Source organism: Ornithorhynchus anatinus, chromosome 1 (genome assembly GCF_004115215.2).
Source record: "Ornithorhynchus anatinus isolate Pmale09 chromosome 1, mOrnAna1.pri.v4, whole genome shotgun sequence".
NCBI lineage: Eukaryota > Metazoa > Chordata > Mammalia > Monotremata > Ornithorhynchidae > Ornithorhynchus > Ornithorhynchus anatinus.
The window spans coordinates 63675860-63696697 of record NC_041728.1 but is presented as its reverse complement, the minus strand read 5'-3'; the positions used below and the strand labels follow the sequence as shown (position 1 = coordinate 63696697).

The following is a 20838-nucleotide window of genomic DNA, read 5'->3' as shown; positions in this document are numbered from 1 at the left end:
GCAATAGACATTGGGGTGCTAAATCAATCAACCAATTAGTGATAGTTTTTGAGTGCTTACCATATACAGAACAGTGTCCTAAGCACTTGGGAAAGTAAAATAGAGTTGGTAGACCCAGTCCCTGTCCACAAGGAGCTGACAATCTAGAGAGGGACACAGGCATCTTTTTTCCGAGGCTCTCACAGTGGATTTGTCCTGGTTACTCCTCTTCCCCAAAATGGGTGATTTGGGTTGGGAGAAGTAGAGAACTTGTTCAGGTTAGGGGTTCTGTGCAATGATCCTACCTGCCCTCCCACTAATGCCAGCCAACCACTCATTAAAACATTTAATGTGATTCAAAGTTGTGACTAATAGCCAGCTAAGCCAATTGTCTGATTTTTTTCCCTCCTGCTTATAAGATCACACACTAAACAGACTGAAAATCAAGGGATTTTTTTGAAGCCTAAACTATTAACATATTTACATTTGAGATTTTTTAGAAAAAGAATTAGATTTTGAGATGCTAGAGATCATCTCATTGTCCACATTTTACTTTGAAAATGAAGATGCATTTTGTATCTCTAGGAATTATATATGCATAGCCGTATTTCACTTCTTTCCTAATATAAATTGTTGTGGGCAGGGAATGTGTTTGTTTATTGTTATATTGTACTCCCTCAAGAGCTTAGTATGGGGCTCTGCACACAGTAAGCGCTCAATAAATACGTTTGAATTGAACTTATCATGGAGTGTTTTCTTTTTTTATTCACTCCAAGTTAGGTGGCATATAAATATATATGGTAATTTCAAGTCTTTTTAGAGCTCTCACTTCTTAAAAATTTCCTTCGAGGTTGGTATTAAAACGGTTTTGTTTCCATCTTAGAGCTTGTGTGCTGACAACGTCCTTGTCTTTGAACTAAACAGGAAAGGTTTGCAAATGAGTCATGGCAGAGTGCTCTAGTCTTTGTAGTAAAAACTTTGAAGCATCTGGGAATTGACCTTTAACCAAATATATTTACTCCATCTTCTGCAAGCATTACCATTGTTTGTGTGCTTAGAAGTGCAGAGTTTCAACCAATCCATCCTGTGGTGCTTCATGGCGACAGGATAGAATATATTATTGTTTTAAGAGGCCTAGATATTATTTAGTACACCGATGTTGGAATGCATTTACTGTTGCCCTGTAGTTTTGACTGTTTAGTGCCTTCTTTCATCGTGCTGACTCCATGTCTCTTGCTGACTGAACTAGTTGTCTCTTGCTTTACACTCCCCTCCCTCCCCCGGTCTCTGTCTCACTTTTTGATGTCTCTTCAAACTAAGCGTTTACTGAGTCAGGTAAGAGATACTGAAAGGTGAGCCTAACTTGGTATCAGAGTAATAAGGCCTAACTTGGTATCAGAGTAATAAGGCTTACTATTCATAATCTACTATTGTATGCTAAAACATACAATACTTGAACAGTTACTTTAATGCTAAACGTGAAAATTCTTTATTTCAGATGTTGGGAGTGAAAACTTCATTTTCATTTTTGAGCTTCATCCAAATCTACATGTAATTTTTTCACAGGCAATCTTAAAGTGTACATCTGGAAATAGTAATCATTATGACCTAATAGCTTCTGAAATTGTAATAATTGAAAAAGGAAGTTTCATCTTAAGCTTCTTTAAAGGAAATAAGAATTATTGTAAAAGAGTAACTGTTCTCTGTTCATCCAAGGCTTTCCAGTTTTAGGATTTACTTCATCGAAGGCTATTTAATAAAATTTGTGCTTACATTTTCAGGTGGCCGACTGCCCCAGGATCAAAGAAATCAAAGAAATGGAATAAATACACCCATAGAAAAGTGCACTGAAAATGGGGTATGTAACAATTATGTTTTAAAAGTGCTGTTTAGATTCTGATTTTTAAAATAGTTTTCAAGCTAGAATTTCTGTGTTGAATTTTTTTTAATTATCCTTTTAACTTTTGAGATGAGCCAAATAGTTTTAAAAATTGTTCTGAAAATTTACTTTAGGTTCGTAAAATCCTTTAATGTTGCCAAATTTTCCCCCTTTTAAAAATAACTTGTTTTTTTGACCATCCTAAACCCCTAGGATACTTTATGCTAATCACCTCCCATCTAAATTGTTTCTTTCCAAGTATTAAATAGAAAGTTTAGGTTTTCCAACTCTTGCATTGCCCAGAACCTCTTTGCACCTTGAATATAAATGCTTTAATTTTATTTTTTTCCCAAGGAGAACAGAAATATCATTATGCGAATATAACTAGCTATAAATTATTCTATTTTCATTATTTAAAATTTATAGAAATGCCAAAATACGTCTAGGGCTCTGTTCACATAAGAAATGGTAAAGTACTCCAAAAATATTCAGAGCTCTTAAATTTAAATAGCTCGTTGCTCGTTATTGAACTTTATTGGATATGATTTATAGGATTTTAATGTTGTTTTTCTTCAACATTTTTGAACTGGGTCTCCTGGCTAGGGATTCGGGACTAAGGCTGTTCAGAGGCAGAGACATTTATTTGTGAATATCATAATTGGAGTGGGGCCAGGATACCTCTATGATGGATTGGACAGCGGCAGTAGAGCATTGTGTCTGGAGGCCGGTGCCCCAAATACCCTGCATGGCTTAGTCCTCTCTGTCCACTTGGGTCCTGGAGCCCCACTGCTTATGAAAGGCAAAATTATCTGAGAGAATATTGTCAATGGTGTCATTCCTGGAATTTTGAAGAACTTATGCCTAGTTTAGTGATAGGCATCCGGTAGCCCGTTAACTTGGGGGCAACATGGGTGCATCAGAAAGGATAGTGACTGTTGGTCTTAATGGTGAAATCCAGCAGACAGTTTACCATGAAGTAGGGGTTTTCTTCAGAAGGGTGTCCCACAGGCTGTTTGTTCCTGGATCATAGCACTTACTATGTGCCAGGCACTGTTGTAAGCACTGGGTAAGAGATGTTCTGAAGAGGCCTTCTTTCTCAAGAGCTTCTTCATCTCAAGCTTTTCTTACTACTTCACCTTTTTAAAAAAAGAAATTATCACACACCTAGGTTCAGAGAATCAGGGGACAGAGGGCAGTGCAGTAGCTCTGATGTTTGCTTTTGAGGTGGAGTGGAATAATAACCTCGCAACCTTCCTGAGGGATAGGTACAGAGGGCGGTGGTATTTCCATTTTAAAGACTGGAAAATTGGATTGCTGAGTAGTCCCCTAGAATTCCAAAGCCAGTCAGCCAGAGCTGGGACTTTGGCTGGCCACCACTCTGCCCAACTCAGTCAGGCTACTGCTTCCTATTCACAGTATTCAAGTGGAGGTAATTTATATGCTTTCCGTTTGGAAGATGGTCTGCAAAAATGAAAGGTAGATGCCATTTTTAACCTTTAGTCCAAATGATAGTCGAATAAAGCCATGCAGTCAGGCGTACGTGGAAGCAGAGATTTGACATCAAATGAGTTAAATTGATTTTAAGCTTTTGTAGTACTATCAATGCAGGTGGATTTTCATTGTAAAAGTGCTGCACAATAAGGCAGATTTCATCGTGATTAGTTTCAGCTGAGGGAGGAGCGGTGTACTGTTCAAGCATTTAATCATTTTTATGTAATGCATTAGGCTTATTCTTTGTTATTGGATTGCAAAATATCATGCTAGCTCCAAAATACATAAAGAACAAGGGGCTTGAAGAGGCTTAAAATGACTAAATGTTCCATTTGACCTAAGAGCTCGTATATGTATTTTTATGTTGTTAACTGTTCATTCACTGTCGTATTTATTGAGAGCTTATTGCGTGCAGTGCACTGTACTAGGCACTTGGAAAGTACAATACAGCAATAAAGACAATGGGTTTACAGTCTAGAGCGGGGGAGAGACATCAAAACAAGTAAACAGACATCAATATAGAGAAGCAGCGAGGCTGTGATTTGACCAAATATTACTTTATTGGTATACCTGAAAGTGCATTAATCCTGGAAGTTATAGAAATCCAATTCAGTACAGTGTATTGTGTACAGTACAGTGTAGTACATTTAAAGAATGTGGATTCATTTATGGATTGAAAGGAAGAATTATCCATTTTGAACAAAATAGCTTATACATTCAGTAGTCTGAGCATTCATTTTTTTTTCTCCGTGACTTTTTAGAGGTACAGATTGTATCTTTCAATAGGTAAAATCCCATTTACCTGTAGTTGATCAAAATAAGCATGGAGTGGGTGGTGGTCGGAGGCTTTGTTGAAACTTTTAAGTCTAGCCTAAGAAAATGGCCTGGTGAAAACAGCATGCTAAGTTTGGGGTATTTGTTTTCCTGGCTGGTTTAATGCACAAAATTAGGTCACTTGCCCTAAATTCAATCCCAGGCCTAATGTCTTGCTCTGTACTTGCTTGGCCTGATCCAGGAGTGGGGCCTGTACAACAGGAGTGTACAATAGTAAAGTACAGAGAGGGCATATGGTGCCAGTGAGCCAGAGAGTGGCTTCAGTTCAGCCCTCCTAAACAGAGGAACCCAGTTCATTATTATTATTCTGGAGTGAGAATACATTCAGGTAGCCTTTCAACTCCTTTATGAATTGTGCCTGTCGTTCTGAAAAGAGGAAGGACTGCAAGACTCTCCAAGCCATCCCTGGGGAGAGTCCTTGGAGTGATGTCAAGGAGTAAAGATGGTCACCCTGGCAGACCCTCAGTTGCCCGTAGTCTGTCAGAACTGCATTCAGTGGCTATCTGAATCCCTACCCCTGGAGGTCTGGGCAGTCTCCGTGAGTGACTCTGAAAGGCCTGCAGCATAAGCAGTCTGGCTGCCGCCTGTGACAAAGCAGACATATGTTACTCAATTTTTTTCCTGAAAAGTGTATCAGGCCTTGTGGCCTGATAAATATGGGAAATCTCCATGAAGCAGAGATAAAGTGTCAGGGAAGGCTTTCCTCCGAAGAATGATTTGAAAACAAAATTCTGAAAATGTTATGGTGCCTTATGCCCAGACAGACTAGTTAGCGGCAAACTGTAATTTAGAAGAAACGTTGTTCCTTGAAATGGTAGCATAAACAGGAGATGCAAGTTAATGACCGAGAAGCAAGACAGCTTTTCTAGACAGTCAATTTTCAGAATTATATGGGTGTCTGGGATGTTGTTACTGTGAAAAAGGTTTTGATTTTCTCAGCTCCAGCTCTCAGGAAAAACTTGGACTGCAGATGGACTGCAAACCTATAAGTATATTAAGACTGTGAGCCCCATGTGGGACTGGAACTGAGTCCAAACTGAATAACTTGTATCTACCCCAGCGCTTAGAATGGCATTTGACACACAGTAAGCGCTTAACAAATACCATAAAAAACAACTTAAATCATTGGATGAGAGTGGGCTTCAATTTTGTTTTGTTTACTGTGCTGGTCATTTTTTTCCTAACCAGTAGTAGGGCTAATACAGGTACTGAGTGGCTCTAAGTTGTCGGGCAAAGTTGTGGCAGTTTACAATACCGCTTGAGCCATGCTGTTGGTCCAGTGGCTAGAGCGTGCTCTGGGAATGCGGGGACCTGAGTTCTAGTCAGCTCCGTCAGTAGGGGAATGCCTGCTGGGGCGAAGCTTGGTCAGAAACCTTTAGCATTCCGGGAGGTGGACAGGAATCTGAAAACTAGGTGGCTAAGGTGGGTGATGACTTCAGTGGCTACCAATATTACTTCCCGCTGAGTTACGACACTATGGCACAATATTGGTGCTATGCTGTGGACACTTCAGCTGCAAATGACTCCTGGGCATACAGAACTTTCACGGGAACTGTACAATGTGCTAAACCCCTGCCCTCCTACTCCCTCGTTGCAGCCGTACCTCAGCGGGGACTTGTCTGACAAGGACAAGAGAATTCTAGTTGGTGCTCAAAACCACTATTGCTGTAATCTATTCCTGTGCACAGGAGCTTGGTCCTGAAGTGTCAGGACAGAGGCACATCTCTCATTCACCATGGGAGATGACAACATAGGCCCGCCTGTAAGAAGGGCAGCACCATCTGGTTCCAGTATTGGAGGTTGGGCTGGTTCAGCCAGGGGTTCAGCTGAGTTAGGCCAGACCATCTTTCCCTGACCCTATTTTTAGTTGCCAGAGCCTTGCCAAACTGGGGGCCTAGTGCAGGGGGTCTGTCTTTGGCTCTCCCTGGCAGGAAGGAAAGGTGCTCAAGTTGATGGATATAGGCCTCTTGAGTTAAGTAAAGTCCTTTCTAATGCCGTCCAGCATAATCCTCTCCAGTAGGCTAAAAATTGCTCAGGAAATTTGGGTTTCTTGGTAGAGGCCAAGATGCAGGGTAGTGGATGCATACCTTGCTTTCCCTTTGGGTCACTAAGAGTAGGTCATTTTTGCAGCCAAGGTTACTGACTGAACTTCTAGGGGACTTGGTATGGTTGAACCAGGGGCATCAGTGATACACTGCAGTGATATACCTCAAAAAAATGGGTGGAATTGTCCAGCTTCGTGGCTCTGTTCAGCCTCTTGTGGTGAGCATCATCTCTAACGGTTAATGTTATTTTTCTCCCATGGGGATTTGTGCCTAAAATGGAATTTTCCATGGAAAAACATATCTTTGTGCAATATGCCAGGTACATGTGAGCATGCCAAGTGAGAGATCATTTAACATATGTTGAACTTAGAGACTTCACTACCCCTTGCTTTCTGCTTCTCTCCATTTTCCTACCGAAGAGGCCCTCAAGCTGTTTCTATTACCTACCATTTGCCAATGGTGGCATTTGTGGCCAGCAGAATGTGAGTGTGGGGAGTGATTTGGCACAGGGGCTAAAATTTAAAGCACTTTACGCCTTCCACTCTCCCTATCCAATAAAGCATGTCTCCCCGCTAGCACCTGTCTTCTTGCATTCACAGGTGGCAGAACAGATCCCTTGATCTTCCGAGGCGTGCTCTGTCTCTGCCTCTGCCCCAGTATCCCTCCTGCTTCTTGTGGCTCATGGTTGTGGTCTGAAAGCTGATGGATGTAATGAGATGCAGTGTATGGTTGGAAGGATTGTGTACCCCAAATGGGACAGGGACTGTGTCCAATCTGAATATTTGGTATCTAGCCCAGTGCTTAGAACCATAAGTATAATAAGCGCTTGCTAAATCACTTTAAAAAAGAAAAAATGAGATGACTGGACTGAGAAATGTAGGTGTGCATAAAAAAAAAAGCAAACACCTGATAAGAATCCAGAAATGTAGTGCTACAGGACTCTAGTAATAAAGGTGTGGACAGTCAGGTCTTTCATCTGAGAGAATGTCTTAGCCTCCATGCAAACAGTATTTGAAGGGCAAAAGCTTTCAAAATATTAATTAAACAATTAAGTTGGTGACATATTACTTTAAAAATAGGCATGTTGAATTAAAATGAACTGAAACTTTGTAAATCAAATGTGTATAATAGAGAACATTTTATAGGCTTCTTGACATAGCTTGTGCTCTGCATATATTATTTTACACTGTAACATTGAACTTAGAATGTTAGTAAAGATCATCCTTATTGGCTTTATGATTCTCCGTAATTTGATAAAGTAGCACTTATGCTTTCTTGTGTCCTAACACTGTGCTTTTCTGAAGGGGGATGAGTGGTCTTCAGCTGTGTGGCAGCTTAGAGTGGAAAATGAGAGTTTAAAAAAAACACTTTAATAAGCCTCCCTGGAACTCTCTGAATTTGGCATACAAAGGGGTCTAGACATTTATTTAAACTGATAACGTTTTCGTACATTTTTCTAGACCCTCTGATCTATTGAATAATCAGCAGGGAACTTAGAGTTGACTATTAAACCAGCTTTCAAAATGACGGGGCAGTTTGAAAGGTTGAATGTACACAATTTATTTCTGTTCTTAGCTGTATTTGTATTTGAGTGAAAAGACATAGATTATCCTTGGCATCAGATATCCTGAAATAAAAATGTCTGCTACAGCAGAAATATCAAAAATAGAATAACATGCTCTGAAGTCTAGGAGGATTCCTTCCTGAGCTGCCTTTCTTTCTTGTCTTTGGTCAGGTTTTACTTAAAAAGGGTTGCTTGCTTTTGAAGCATTTAGGATGGTTTTTTTTTTTAATATTAAATCATATTCCAGTGTTCTGTTTTTCTTCAGACTACTTCAGCTGCTACTGGAAATGTCATCTGTCTATGGAAATCAAGGTTGGAAAAATCTATCAACCATAAGCCAGTGAAACCTTAAAGGGAATTAACAACAAGCTTAACCACACACAAAACAACGCAACACACTAGCTTTCTACTCAGGGCTCGATGCTGTTTCTACTTTGGCATCATTCTAAAATGGGCCAGAAGCATTATTGGTGGGACCCCTCTTTGGGCCTTATCTGATGGCCCTGATTTCTATTCCACATGAGGCTGTGTCCCCCTTACAGTGCTGTATGTTACTGAAGTCCTAAAAAACATAGGAGTGTCTTGATGTAGAATTAAGTGACTCTTCCAGTGACTCATTTCATAGCCTATGAAGTCCTGGAGAAAGAGTTTATAGACTGTTTAAAGAAAGAGTTAATTTATCAGCCTGTGAGTTTTTCTTTTCCAAAGACTTCCTTTCTACTTGAAGTTTTCCAGCCCATTCGGCCGGGTAATAAGCATGAAAACAAGCAAGGTAAAAATAGGTGCTTCTGATATGCATTAATTGAGTGGGTGGACATGGCGAAATATTTCCTAGTAGGAATCATGTTTTGAATGCAAGGCATGGATAAATTCTCCAGAGATACCAGGATGAAAGAGTTTTACATTTATGGAGTTGATTTTAGTGAATTTGTTGAACAATAAGAATTTTTTCCAGCTAGGTAGAGGCAGTTCACAAAATACTGACTATCCATGAAAGTGACCGCGGCAGTGCTGCAGACGGAAGGGAATAAAAAATAACTTTCACACTGAGAGTCTCACAATTTTGCACTGAGTAGCAAACAGCTGGAACTGTATATTTTTATTTACTAATCTTTTGGTTAACCGCCCCCCCCTTTTCAAGCCAAACGTAAAATACTGTAAAACACTTTTCAGCAGTTTCTATTGAATACTAGGGGACAATATATCAAGATGATTAGAGTTGACAGCTGACTTGATCTAATCACGATTAGGTCTGTCACTGCTGGCAAAATCCACTAGCCTTTTCTGTTCGGTGATTACTGAGGAATGCGGAGGGAGTGCTTTTCATATTAGTTCAGGATTGAAAAAGCTGTATTTAGTGTAAAAATCTCATTTGTTGTTGAGAGGTTAAACCTATATGCAATTAAGTTCAAGGTATTTTTATATTTGCCATATTAGATTGGTGAAAATATTTGTTGGCATGGCAACTGAAATTCTGTGAGGAGAGAATGATTGGGAAACAGAAGCAGTGTGAAGGTTTACAACCACTGGCCAAAAGAATGAAATAAAGGTACATTCTTTTACACACTGAAGGGAAAGTAGCCAGCGGGTGATTCCTAAATCCTTTTCAAGGTTTTTTGGTGGTGATTTTTAGAAGAAGTGAGTTCATTGCATTTATTAAAGAAGTTCTCAGTATTTGTCATTATGGTCACAGTGGCTTGGAAATTCACAAAACATAGGCTAATGGTTGTACATTTGATTAGTGCTTCACCCCAGAACTCTTTCTAATCTCTGGTCAGTTTAAAAACCTGAAAAACCACTGATTATAGGCGTAGAATTAGAGATGCGTATGTCTAAGTTGCACAACAACCCACAATCAAAGGCTACCAGTGCATTTTTGTTTACTTTTGAAATCTTTATTATATGTTTTTCCCTTTTACGGGGTTACATCACTGCCTCACACATGGCTTTTAAAGCATTACCTAAGGGAAATTAGGTACATTTGCTATAAAACCGTATCATCCAAGAGACCTTTAATGAAATCTTTTTAAATGTAATAGAGTTAAGTATTACGTGGATTGTTGTTTCTTGTTAATACCCAGAAAATCCAATTCTGATAGGTTAGTTTTCAAAAATTCTTTCAGTGTTTGTTTTAACAGTTTAATGACTCATGACTCCTGATTAGTAGGGATGGAAGATTACAATGATAAATGAGCTTGAGTTTTTAGAAGTAACTTTTCTGCAAATCATACTGCTTTTTAAAAATCAAAATGCATGGGACTTGTAAACTTATTTCTCAGTGTTTTGAACAACCATGTTCAGTCATTTTTATTTTAAGAGGTTGGCATTCATATCTTTCTGCTCGTAAAAGCAAAAGCAATACCTTTTAAATCATTTCATTTATGCTCAACTCTCCTACTAAGTTTTCTGCAAGTGATTACTTTTTATTGCTGGAAGTGATGCCCATAAATTGTCTTAATATTTCCTCTCCTATGCTGATGAGTTAATGTTTAGCTGTACTTTTCGAAGCTCATTAGTTCATGGATTTCTGCTAGCCTGCAACAATTGTTGAGCTTTATCTTTGTAAATTGCTAAAGGACATTTAAAGAAAATGAAGAAATTGGGAACATTGAAAGGAAGCCAGAGCTACTTGCCTGGAGCTCTCATATCTTCGGGGGCTTGGGGTGTGTATGGGGGATGCTTGATTATTGTGGTATCCCCCTTCCTTCCCAGCTGCCATCAGAGGGGAGAAATGTTTCCTGCAGTAATTGAGTTTGGATTCAAAGTGCAGCTCTGTGATCCAGAATTTAGATTAAGGGGGAGGTTGCCCCAGTTTAGATTAGGCTGTGAGGAGCCTGAATATTTCTCTCCACATTGTTGTTTTGATAAATTCACCCTGCTATTCTGTCCTTGTGTGCCTGATTCCGCTCTATAGATTGTGCATGCCCTGAAGTTCACAGAATGAATATGAAGTATCTTTATATTAGGGCTTATCCAGGGCTTAGTACAGCGCACTGTACATTGTACACACTTATAGATGACATTTCCACTCCCACTTTCATGGTTTCCTAGTCTATATGCTGATCTAAATCTGCTTTCATACCTTGGTGTTGGGACTGAACAATAGGTGGATTTCCTGGAAGTTTTTCAAGTCAAGATGTAGGCCAAGTTAAATGGCTTTGGTTAGTTATACTTGTTGCCCATTTTAGATATTTGGAAAGTTTACTCCAAGAAGTTTAGCATGTGATTTAAAAAATGGAAAGGCTTCATTAAATCAGCAAGACCTGTGGAGATTGTTGTAGGCACTGTTTTCCTTTTCCTTTGGCAAATACCCTCTAATTACTGTATATTTTATTACTTCCAATAATTTTGTGTTTTCCCCTGTTTCTTCAGCTTTTTCAGTTTCATGCAGATTAAAACTGGCTCGTTGGGTCTTAAGAGCCATTTTCCAACTTAATGAAGCAAACATAAGGCAGTTATAATAATAATGATAATTGTAGTATTTGTTAAGCACTTTCTGTGTGCCAGCCACTGTACTTAGAGCTGGGGTAGATACAAGCAAATTGGGTTAGACACAGTCCCAGTCCCATATGTAGGTCAGATTCTCAATCCCCATTTCACAGATGAGGTAGCTGAGGCACAAAGAAGTTAAGTGACTTGCCCAAAATTGGAAAAAGAAAATGTTCCCTTTTTAAGGATCAACAGATAGTGGTTTAGTTCCTAAAAAAAAAGTTATTTTTATTTTATAGTGGGATGGTTATGCGTTGCTCTTCCAAATTGTTCTAACATTAGCCAATAGCCTCCCATTTGAAGTAGAAGATGATCCAAATGAGATTAATCCTATTTAAACTTGAAATACTCCATTTCAAAAAGAGGAAGGTTGAGAGGAAGATCCTTATTTTGAATACCCCTTCTTTTGACATATGGTTTTCAGGCCAAATTGAAAGGAACTAGTAGATTCAGTGAGGTTCTGAAAGGAATACTGCACTCATCTCCCTCACCCTTTGGAGAATCAATCCAGTCATCCTGCTAAAATAGTTTCCTCTTCATACATCTGGACATTGTAAATGGAAAATTTTATGAATAGAGTAATGAAAGATTTCAAGGAAGTTTTTTTTCCCTTTATAATGGTTACTATGCTAAAGACATTTTGAGCGATTTTTTCCGAACTGTCAAAAAAAATTGTGTCCCAGCCAAAGTGCATGGTAGTCCCTGTGAAAATTGTTCTGTTTTAGTCACTGACCTCTGTCAGAAGGAGGAGTCTAGCTGCAAACATTCCTCCTCCATCAGAGCCTCTAGCACCTGAGGCAAATGCCAGTCATTCTCAGCCAAAGCAAGCCAGTAGGAATCAGGAGAAACTGGAGTATGACTGCCTGCCCTAGAGGGCTTCTGGTTATTGTCAAGTGACCTGTCAGTAAGCCCTTGCCGGACGCCACGGGAAACTCTACCCAGAAGCTTGGCATCCCAAAAATGTGCCCAGCTTGCTTGGGTGGAAGTAGTGCAACGCAGGGTGACCCAGTCTGAGAGAATGGAAACAGGAAGGATACAGTATATTTAGGCTGAGTGATTTGAGGAACAGAAATGAACTGAAACCAGGAAATAAAAAGCCTGGTAGGTCAAAGGTAAGTGGAGCCGTAGCAGGAAAACATTCTCAAGCCGTATATTTGGGAGTATTGGAAGACAGGTGCCATAAATAGTTGAGGATTGCACGTTGAGGTTTAAAGTATAAGGACTTTGAACTGTTCAATTAATAGGCTAGACATTGGTTTATAGCTGATACGGCTAAAGTTCCAGGAGATGATAATGATTTGAAATAAATGCACAGGAGGTAAAATGTCAGTCTTATTAGAGCAGATGTCTTAAGTTACAGCTTATTGTAAAATATGGCAACATGTACATTTTAAGCTTTAAAAGACTGTTTTGAAGATGAACTTTTCTGTAAAAGGTTTCCTAATTGAATACAAGTAATAACATAAGTACATCTAAGTAGAATAAAATAAATTTTTCATGAAGATCCTTAATTATATAATAGATACCTTCTTTGTCTTTAAAAGCCCACTGCCAGCACAAAATAAGAATGTAAATAATCAGGTGTGGCATACCAGGCCCCTGAAGAAGCAATATAGGAATGCTAGAATTTAGCAAAACAGTTTCCCTGAGTTTATCCGGTAGCACAATAATACATGACAGTATGGAAGATTAAACATTTGCTGGGTGTCATTTGTGGTTAAAAACAATGATGTCATAAAGAGGTGTGGAGAAAATCAGGATGGATATTTTAGTTGTTAACAGAGACAGGCTGGAGGTTATAGTGTAAGGAGAGTGACAGCAGCTGAAGGATGGAGCTACCATGACTGTTGCCAATTGAAATAATTTGATTGGAAATTAGGATTCAGTGCACCACTGATAACTTCATTAGAAATACTGATTCCTATGTGACTCCTCCAGGGATCATCAATCACTTGTGGGCGAGAATGATTTTCTTTTCCATGTGGATTATTTATGAGTTTGTTTGTGACTAACGAGGCTTATCCAAGCCAGGCAAGGTTTGCTGCAACTTGTATCTGGGAGAGTTAAAATGATTTTTTAGATTATTGCAAAGTTTCTACCTCTCATGTATTTCAGCAGACTGACTCTTTGCCTAAGAGAAAACCGGGAATGATGCTTCTGCTCATTTATTTGATGTTTTGATGTGGCTAATCTCTCCTTCTCTGAGGCTCCGTCAAGTTAGCAAGCTATCTTCTCTGATGGGCTCTGTTCCAGTTGTGAGGGGAAAGGAAACTGCAGTTATGGAATGGCAGGTTAAATCAGAATGGGTTCAGCTCTTAGAGAATTGTGAAAGTTTTAGATGACAATAGATGAGAGAGTTAAGGGAGGGCTTGTCTGCTGGGAAATGTTTTGGTAATGTTTTTCTTGTGGGACATTTTAAGTGAAGCGTGTATCTGCTGATTTTGATTAAGTTTACATGTTTATTGTTGGGTTTTTCTGGTAGTGGCTGATGTAAAAGGTTGTGTGATTCACACATGTGAAAATGTCTTGTTAAAATAGACAATCATTCATTTCTCACTATAGAGAATTTGCCAAATTGTCCAATAACCTTTTCTCTGTAATTGCAGACTACAGATGCAGAGAATAAATGAGATGTATTTTAGAAAAGCTATATTTACTTGTAGGAATCTTTTCCACATTATTAGAAGATAAATTATAAACATGGTCTCTAAACTCCCGGACAGACTCTTTCGCCAAACAGAAATATTGATTTTTTTCTGCAGTCCAAAAAAGAGAGTTGATTTGGTAAACCCGCCGTGGCACGGTTGATAATACTGCAGGTTAAAATATGCCATGGTTAACTCTTGCCCCCAAATACTGAACGCTTGTTCCTATTATCTGACGTGGTGTGTTGGCCACTCTGGACCTGGGCCAGGGCTAGAAATGAGATTCAGACAAGCTCTTCACGTGTGTCCTCAGGCAAGAAGAACAGGCCTGGGAGGCAGGACCTGGGGTCTAATCCCAGCTCTGCCACTTGTCTGCTGCGTGACCTTGGGCAAATTAATTTCTCTCTGCCTCAATTTCCTCATCTGTAAAATGGGGATTAAATCTTATTCCTTCCTGCTTTAGACTTTGAGCCCCAGGTGGGAAAGGGATTGTGTCCAACTGGATTATCTTTTATCTACTCCAGCGTTTAGTAGAGTGATGGGTACGTAGTAAGCACTTAACAAATACCATTAATATTATTCCAGTTTCGACAAGGGGAAGCAAAGGCAAGAGAACATCTGGGTTCCTTCATCCTCCTCAATTATTTTATCCTACTGTGGGCTATACTGTCGAAGGGACCAGGATCACCTGAAGGCCACAGTACACTGAAAACTGTCCATGAGGTTCATTGGCTCCACAAATGGCAAGATAAACCTAAACTGGGGAAGGATTAGATTAGGTTTACACTGCAACCCACAAATCTGACTCTTGAGAGCTTTTTAAAGCTTTTCAAGAGGCAAATGAAACCATGATATACTGAAATAAGGGATACAAGACACCATCAAATCATGGTTCCAAGGATTGGAAGCAAGTTCCAATGTAATAAATCGTCTTCAAAACACCACACTATAAGCAGCTTGTTGAGTTGGTGTTTTCTTTCTTCCTTCTTCCTTCCTCCCCTTTCCCTTCCTTTCCTTTCAAAGCCAGAGATGATTCCAGATTTCCCAACTTGGGCATCCAGGATAGAGGGCAGCTTCATCTTCTCTAAGTGTTAATGTTATAGGACAGTGTTCAGTAAATATAGGTGTATCCCTGATAGAATGAGGTTGTTAACGAGGACCTCAATATACTGAGTGAAACCAAGCCAGTTTGGGAGCTGATTGGTCCCAGTTTTGGCAACAGTCACTTATTCCAAGACAACCTGCAGTAAAGAGCTCAAAACAGATTAAACTTGTGTCTAGTTTCCAAAAATGAGAATCCAGGATTCTCTGAGTGAACCCCAGGACCAGTTAGTTGTCTGTGGTGGCATATATGTGGTCAGGAATTGGGCTAAGTTGCCCTGGTAAGTGTGTGAAACATTGTGCTAGGTAGTAGTAATAGTATGTATTAGACATTGTGTGCAGAGCACCAAACTAAATGCTGAGAAACAATACACAGGTGAGAATTAGTCCCTGTCCCTCATGGGGCTTAAAATCTAATAATAAGGGGGAGAAGTGATTGGTGACAGACACAAAGGGAGAGATGAAACAAAACAGTAAGACATCAACCAATCCATCATAAAGACATGGACAGAAGCTCAAAATAAAAACAGAGATCAGAAGGGTGCTGTGCCTAGAGAAACAGAATTTCAGGCTCCTCCTGACTCAGAGTCCGCATTTTTGAAGAGGTGGCTTCAGGCTGCGGTTGCTCTCTCTCCTGCCAGGGCAGTGGTGGAAAGCAGGTTGGGATGGAGGCTCCTCGGTGATGAGAGCTGATGCAGGATCCTAGTTAGTCTGTCATATTTACTGAGTGCTTACTGGGTGCACAGCACTCTACTAAGCACTTGGGAGAGTGCACTGTAACAATAAACAGAAATATTCCCTGCCCATACGGAGCTTACTGTCTAGAAGGAGAGGCAGACATTAATATAAATATAAATCCCAAGAGGGGAGCATAGGGATCTGGTAGAGGAGGACATCATGACCCCTGGGAGTCATGACTCGTAAGCTCATTGTGAGCAGCGAATGTGCATGTTTATCGTTGTACTGTCCCCTCCCAAGTGCTTAGTACAGTGCTGTGCACACAGTAAGCACTCGGTAAATGCAATTGAATGATGGAAATGTGGTGAGGGGCAGATTCCACGGAAGTCGCGTGTCCGTCTGGTAGGGGGAGATGTGCTGGGCGCGATCAGCAGTGGGTTAAGTCCAGGCAGCTGGTGGTGTGTTGGGCACACCGGGAATAGAACTTCAGAGATGCCATGCTGAAGAAGTCGCACAGCCACCCTGTGGAGAGAGGGCCACAGCGAACACCCAGCCGCAGCAGCAGCTTAAAATCCCCCAGCTGGCGGTTCTTAGGAAGATACATTGAAAGTAAAAGACATGGTCTCAACCCTCAAAGAGCTTCATTCATTCATTCAATCAGATTTATTGAGCGTTTTCTGTGTGTAGACTACAGTACTAAGCACTTGGAAAGTCCAACCCAGCAATAAAGAGAGACAATCCCTGCCTAGAACAGGCTCACAGTCTAGAGGGGGTGAGACAGACATCAATACAATAAGCAGGCATCAATATAAATAAATGGAATTGCAGTCAAATGAGCAGATTGATTAATAGACATAAATTTGAATACATTAAGTGGGAGCATCAAGTGTATGGGTTTCTGAGGCGATTCAAATGGGACCGGTAAGAGAAACAGGTTAGCCGTGCCCAAACCTCAGTTTCTCCAATCAGGGGAGGGTGTGGCCTCCTTGGCTACCCAGAGTGTTTGGCCTGGATCATTTTATTTGGCAGACATCCATGTCGTCTTTTCTATTTCAGTATATCAGGGTTTGCTTTTATATTTAATAAAGAACACAATAATTCCCTCACCAAATGACAGGATTTTTAAGTCAACTATTTATGGTTTATATAAAATAAATTCCAGGTGATTTGATTTTTTTTGAGTCTAGCTTTTTACATGGCATAATCTGTTAAAAATGGTCATAAGTTGTAGTATCCTAGATCTTCACGGTTGGAGATTCCACATTGTGTTTCAGTAGAAGGTATGCCCAACCAAACTCTATTCTCTGAAACATAAACTCATTTTCACCTATAAACTATATTTATAAAAACATTCCATATATTGTTTCTAAACTTTCTCTTCTTCAGGTTAAACAACCCTCATTTTGATGAAATATACATTTTTCCACACCTTTAATTTTCCACGTATTTAATCATTTTTGTAGTTCTCTAAGCCTTTCCAATTTCTCCAATTTATTTTTTTTTAAGCAGTGGCCAAAACTCCATACAGTACCTTTGCGTGGCATCTTGTTGATGCAACTCAAAAGTGCGTTGGTAATAATGGAGCTGATTCGGCTTGCAGTTGACTATATTATTGCCTAACCAGTTATTCCACAAATTGAAACCTGGATCTAGGTTCTGTGGTTTTGTATGAAACCAGGTCCTTCTGGCTCCAGACCCGTGCTCTAACCACTAGGCACCACTGCTTCTCCTCTCTCTTCTTCTTAGCCTATGAATCCAGTGTGGGGCAAGGACAGGGTCTGATCTGCTTATCTGATTTCTACTTCAGTATTAAGCACAATACATATATGTATATGGTTGTTCCTATGAGCATTACCTTACATCTGACCTTACTGGATTTTATTCTGTTTTTGTTGGACCATTCAAAACAATTACCATCGACACATGAAATTGTATTCCTGTCTTCCAAAATGAAAGCAAACCCCAGATTCCCCCTTTATCTGCTACCCTCCCCCACAGCCCTTTTCTTATGCTCTTTCTAAATTTGATGTGCACACTCTATTTTCCTTAGGTCATTGATTAAAAACAAAATTCCACCTAATTCAACCTAATCTGGGAGAAGGCAGCGTATATTGGAAATATAATATAATCTAGCCTCCTTAGTGCTATGTTGGGGAAGATTCTTGCTTGTTACTTTTGTGAACATAATGTTAAAGATGATGAAAGTCAACTATTGTGACATTTGTTTATTATAGCACCAATGTCACTTCATTTTGTATTTGATTAGTTTTAAAAGACATAAAAGCTCTTAACTGAGCCTAAAAGCTCATTTTAGCCAATGTTTTGACTTCCTGAAGTAAACAAACCCTTAACTCTCAGATTTTCCCAAATTGTGTACTGGAATTCCAAGAATGTATTGATCAATGTGACAGGGGCATTTGTTAAGTGTTTACTATGTGTCACAGCACTGTGCTTAATACTGGAGTAGAAATCGGATAATCAGATCAGACCTTGTCCTTGCCCCACACTGGATTCATAGGCTGAGAAGAGAGAGAAGCAGTGGGAAGCAGCAGGGCCTAGTGGTCAGAGCGTGGGCCTGGAGCCAGAAGAACCTAGGTTCTAATTCCAGCTCTGCCACTTATCTGCTGTGTGATTTTGGACAAATCACTGCACTTCTCTGTGCCTCAATTACCTCAGCTGTAAAATGGGGATTAAGACTGTGAGCCCCATGTGGGACAAGGACTGTATCTGTAGATACCTTATATCTACCCCAGTACTTAGTACAGTGCCTGGCACATAGCACCTAACCGATACCACTAATTATTACAACAATAATAATAATTATCTTATGGACATTTTACAGATGAGGAAACCAGGGCACAGAAAGCATAAGTGACTTGCCCCAAGATCCCAGAGCAGACCTGGGACTAGAACCGATGTCTGTAGACTCCCAATCCTCTGCTCTTTCTACTAGGTCAGATTACCTCTCCTGACAGTCGCAGCTTTTTGTAGCCCAATATTAACGTTTCCTTTGAATTCGAAATTCAGAAATTGGCAAGATAACTCATTTTCTTACTAAGTAAAGCTCTTTCCAAGAAACACGTATAAGAAAATTAATGACTGGAACCTAACCCCAGAAAACCACAAATGTACATGTGTTTATTTACGGTGTTTCTTTCATTCTGCAGGTTGGAAATCCTCGGGTTGAACTTACACTCTCAGAACTCCAAGATATGGCTGCCAGACAACAGCAGCAAATTGAAAATCAACAGCAAATGTTGGTTGCCAAGGTAAAATATCAGATACTGTGTCTTGTGACAATCTGGAGTTGTAATTAATGCCTTTACTTGCAGTTCATGTGCAAAATGAGAGGGCAGTGTTTAAATATTTAAAACATCCCCGTTGGGAAAAAATTATACACAGAGACACGGAGAGTTTAACTACTTTGGCATCTGCAGGTCAGAATTGAGACAGCTACTAACTTTTTCAGGTAGAAGATAAAGGTTCAATTTGTGATGCGAAGAGGGAAGTCGGGAGAAGAATTGTACCCTCTCTATATTGGTCTAGGAAATCCTTTTACATTCTGAGCTGTTTTCTCAGCTGGTGCATTTGGTGTTTGCCTGACTAGTTACTACTGTAAATCACTAAGACGGGGACTGAGATTTCATTGTCATGCTCAGAGCTGGGCATACAACTGGCATTGAAACAAATAAAAGAAAATGAAACACTACTGCCCAGTCTTCCATTTTTGCTGTTTGGTTCACTTTGCATGAAAACAAGGCTTTCATTTAGCGTGACCCTACTGAACAGCACGTTCTTGGTAGCAAAGATGGTTGGAAAAGAAACATATACTAGCCAGGGAAGTTGTCATGTGTCGCTTTTGTCATTTTGTTAAAGCAGTTAAATTGCAAGAGAGCTACCATTTTAACCGCAAGTTCACATTCTAAACAATTTAGCAATATTTTTCTTCTTAGATGGTTTCACGAAAACTTTCTGAAATTTCAAAACAGTGCATAAGAGGCTAGTTAACAAAGAAATAATGGAATTGATTCATGACTTAAGCTCCAAAAGGTCTATCACAATATGAATGGTTTATTAGACACTTTTCTTACTGTAAATCTGTCCTAACATTCGGATCCCAGTTTTCAACTTGTCTGATCCCCATAAACAAATTTCAGAGTCTTTTATTCCCTCCTCTAATATAAACATTTTTTTCATCAACCAAACATGTTCTTTTGTGTAAGAGGATTAGGTGAAAGTCCACTTAAAATAGCCCTTTTTGTTCCTCTCTAATCAAATGATTCTGAAAGGGTTTAGGCTTTGAAATATTTTAAGATTTTAGGAAAGTAAAGAATTAGATGACTAACAATCAAGATCATTCTATTCTCTAATAATAGAATTTGTGAGAAGAGAATATGAATGCTGTTCAACTGTGAAATTTCACTGTAAACTACTGCATCCACTCCCAGCCTCCGCCAAAACCGATCTAGAAAATTGTCAATTTAAAAAGTAACCTGCTAGGCACTTATGAGGTGCAAAACTCTGGAATGCATTTGAGTATTTAATTCTTTACCCTCAAATTCTGGGCAACAGTGCCCTTAAATTAGAATTCAGGAAACAACATCAAAGTGTGTGCTGTCTGAGGGGCAGACGGGTCTGTGAGTGTGACGGGATCTTAGGGCACGTGAATCCCAGTGGGGTGTGTTGCTCTGCCCCTAATCTTCCTCCATTTCAGCTTTGAAAATGTTATTGAAAAGCTTTATTGAAGGGAACATAAATGCATTTCATATTTCATGCCTTGGATTACAAGAAGCATTTTGCTTTCATGAAGACATAAATGAAGGGATCATTCTCTAAGTTTATGTCTTAAGGAACAGAGCTGGACAAAAAGAAACGCTTCCTTATTTGTCCAGGGCAACTGTTGTCATTTAAAGAAGCAGAAGCTTATCAACGAGCAGATCTCCTTATCTTTTCCAGTCTAAAATCCTCTGCTGGTCATTGTTCATTTCCTTTGGGAAATTGAGTAATGGAGGTTTGGGAGCCATTTTGCAACAGCAGGAAACCTGGCACTAGTAGCAGGAAATTAATGCTGGAGGAAGCTAACAGATGTGTTAGAATGAATGTAGATGAAATTGTTCTGCCTTTTGTACAAGA

The 20838-nt window shown here is 39.6% G+C and overlaps 1 protein-coding gene across 5 annotated transcripts in view; it reads left to right on the top strand.

The window, feature by feature from the left end:
* The window catches only part of PPP1R13B (protein phosphatase 1 regulatory subunit 13B), a 94299-nt gene that overhangs the window by 42270 nt on the left and 31191 nt on the right, over nt 1-20838 (top strand). For all 5 annotated transcript variants that reach the window (XM_029061842.2, XM_029061824.2, XM_029061798.2 and 2 more), the window contains exons 4-5: nt 1761-1837; nt 18873-18974. In XM_029061842.2, the coding sequence (XP_028917675.1) occupies nt 1761-1837; nt 18873-18974 (179 nt within the window). The remainder of the gene's footprint in view (nt 1-1760; nt 1838-18872; nt 18975-20838) is intronic.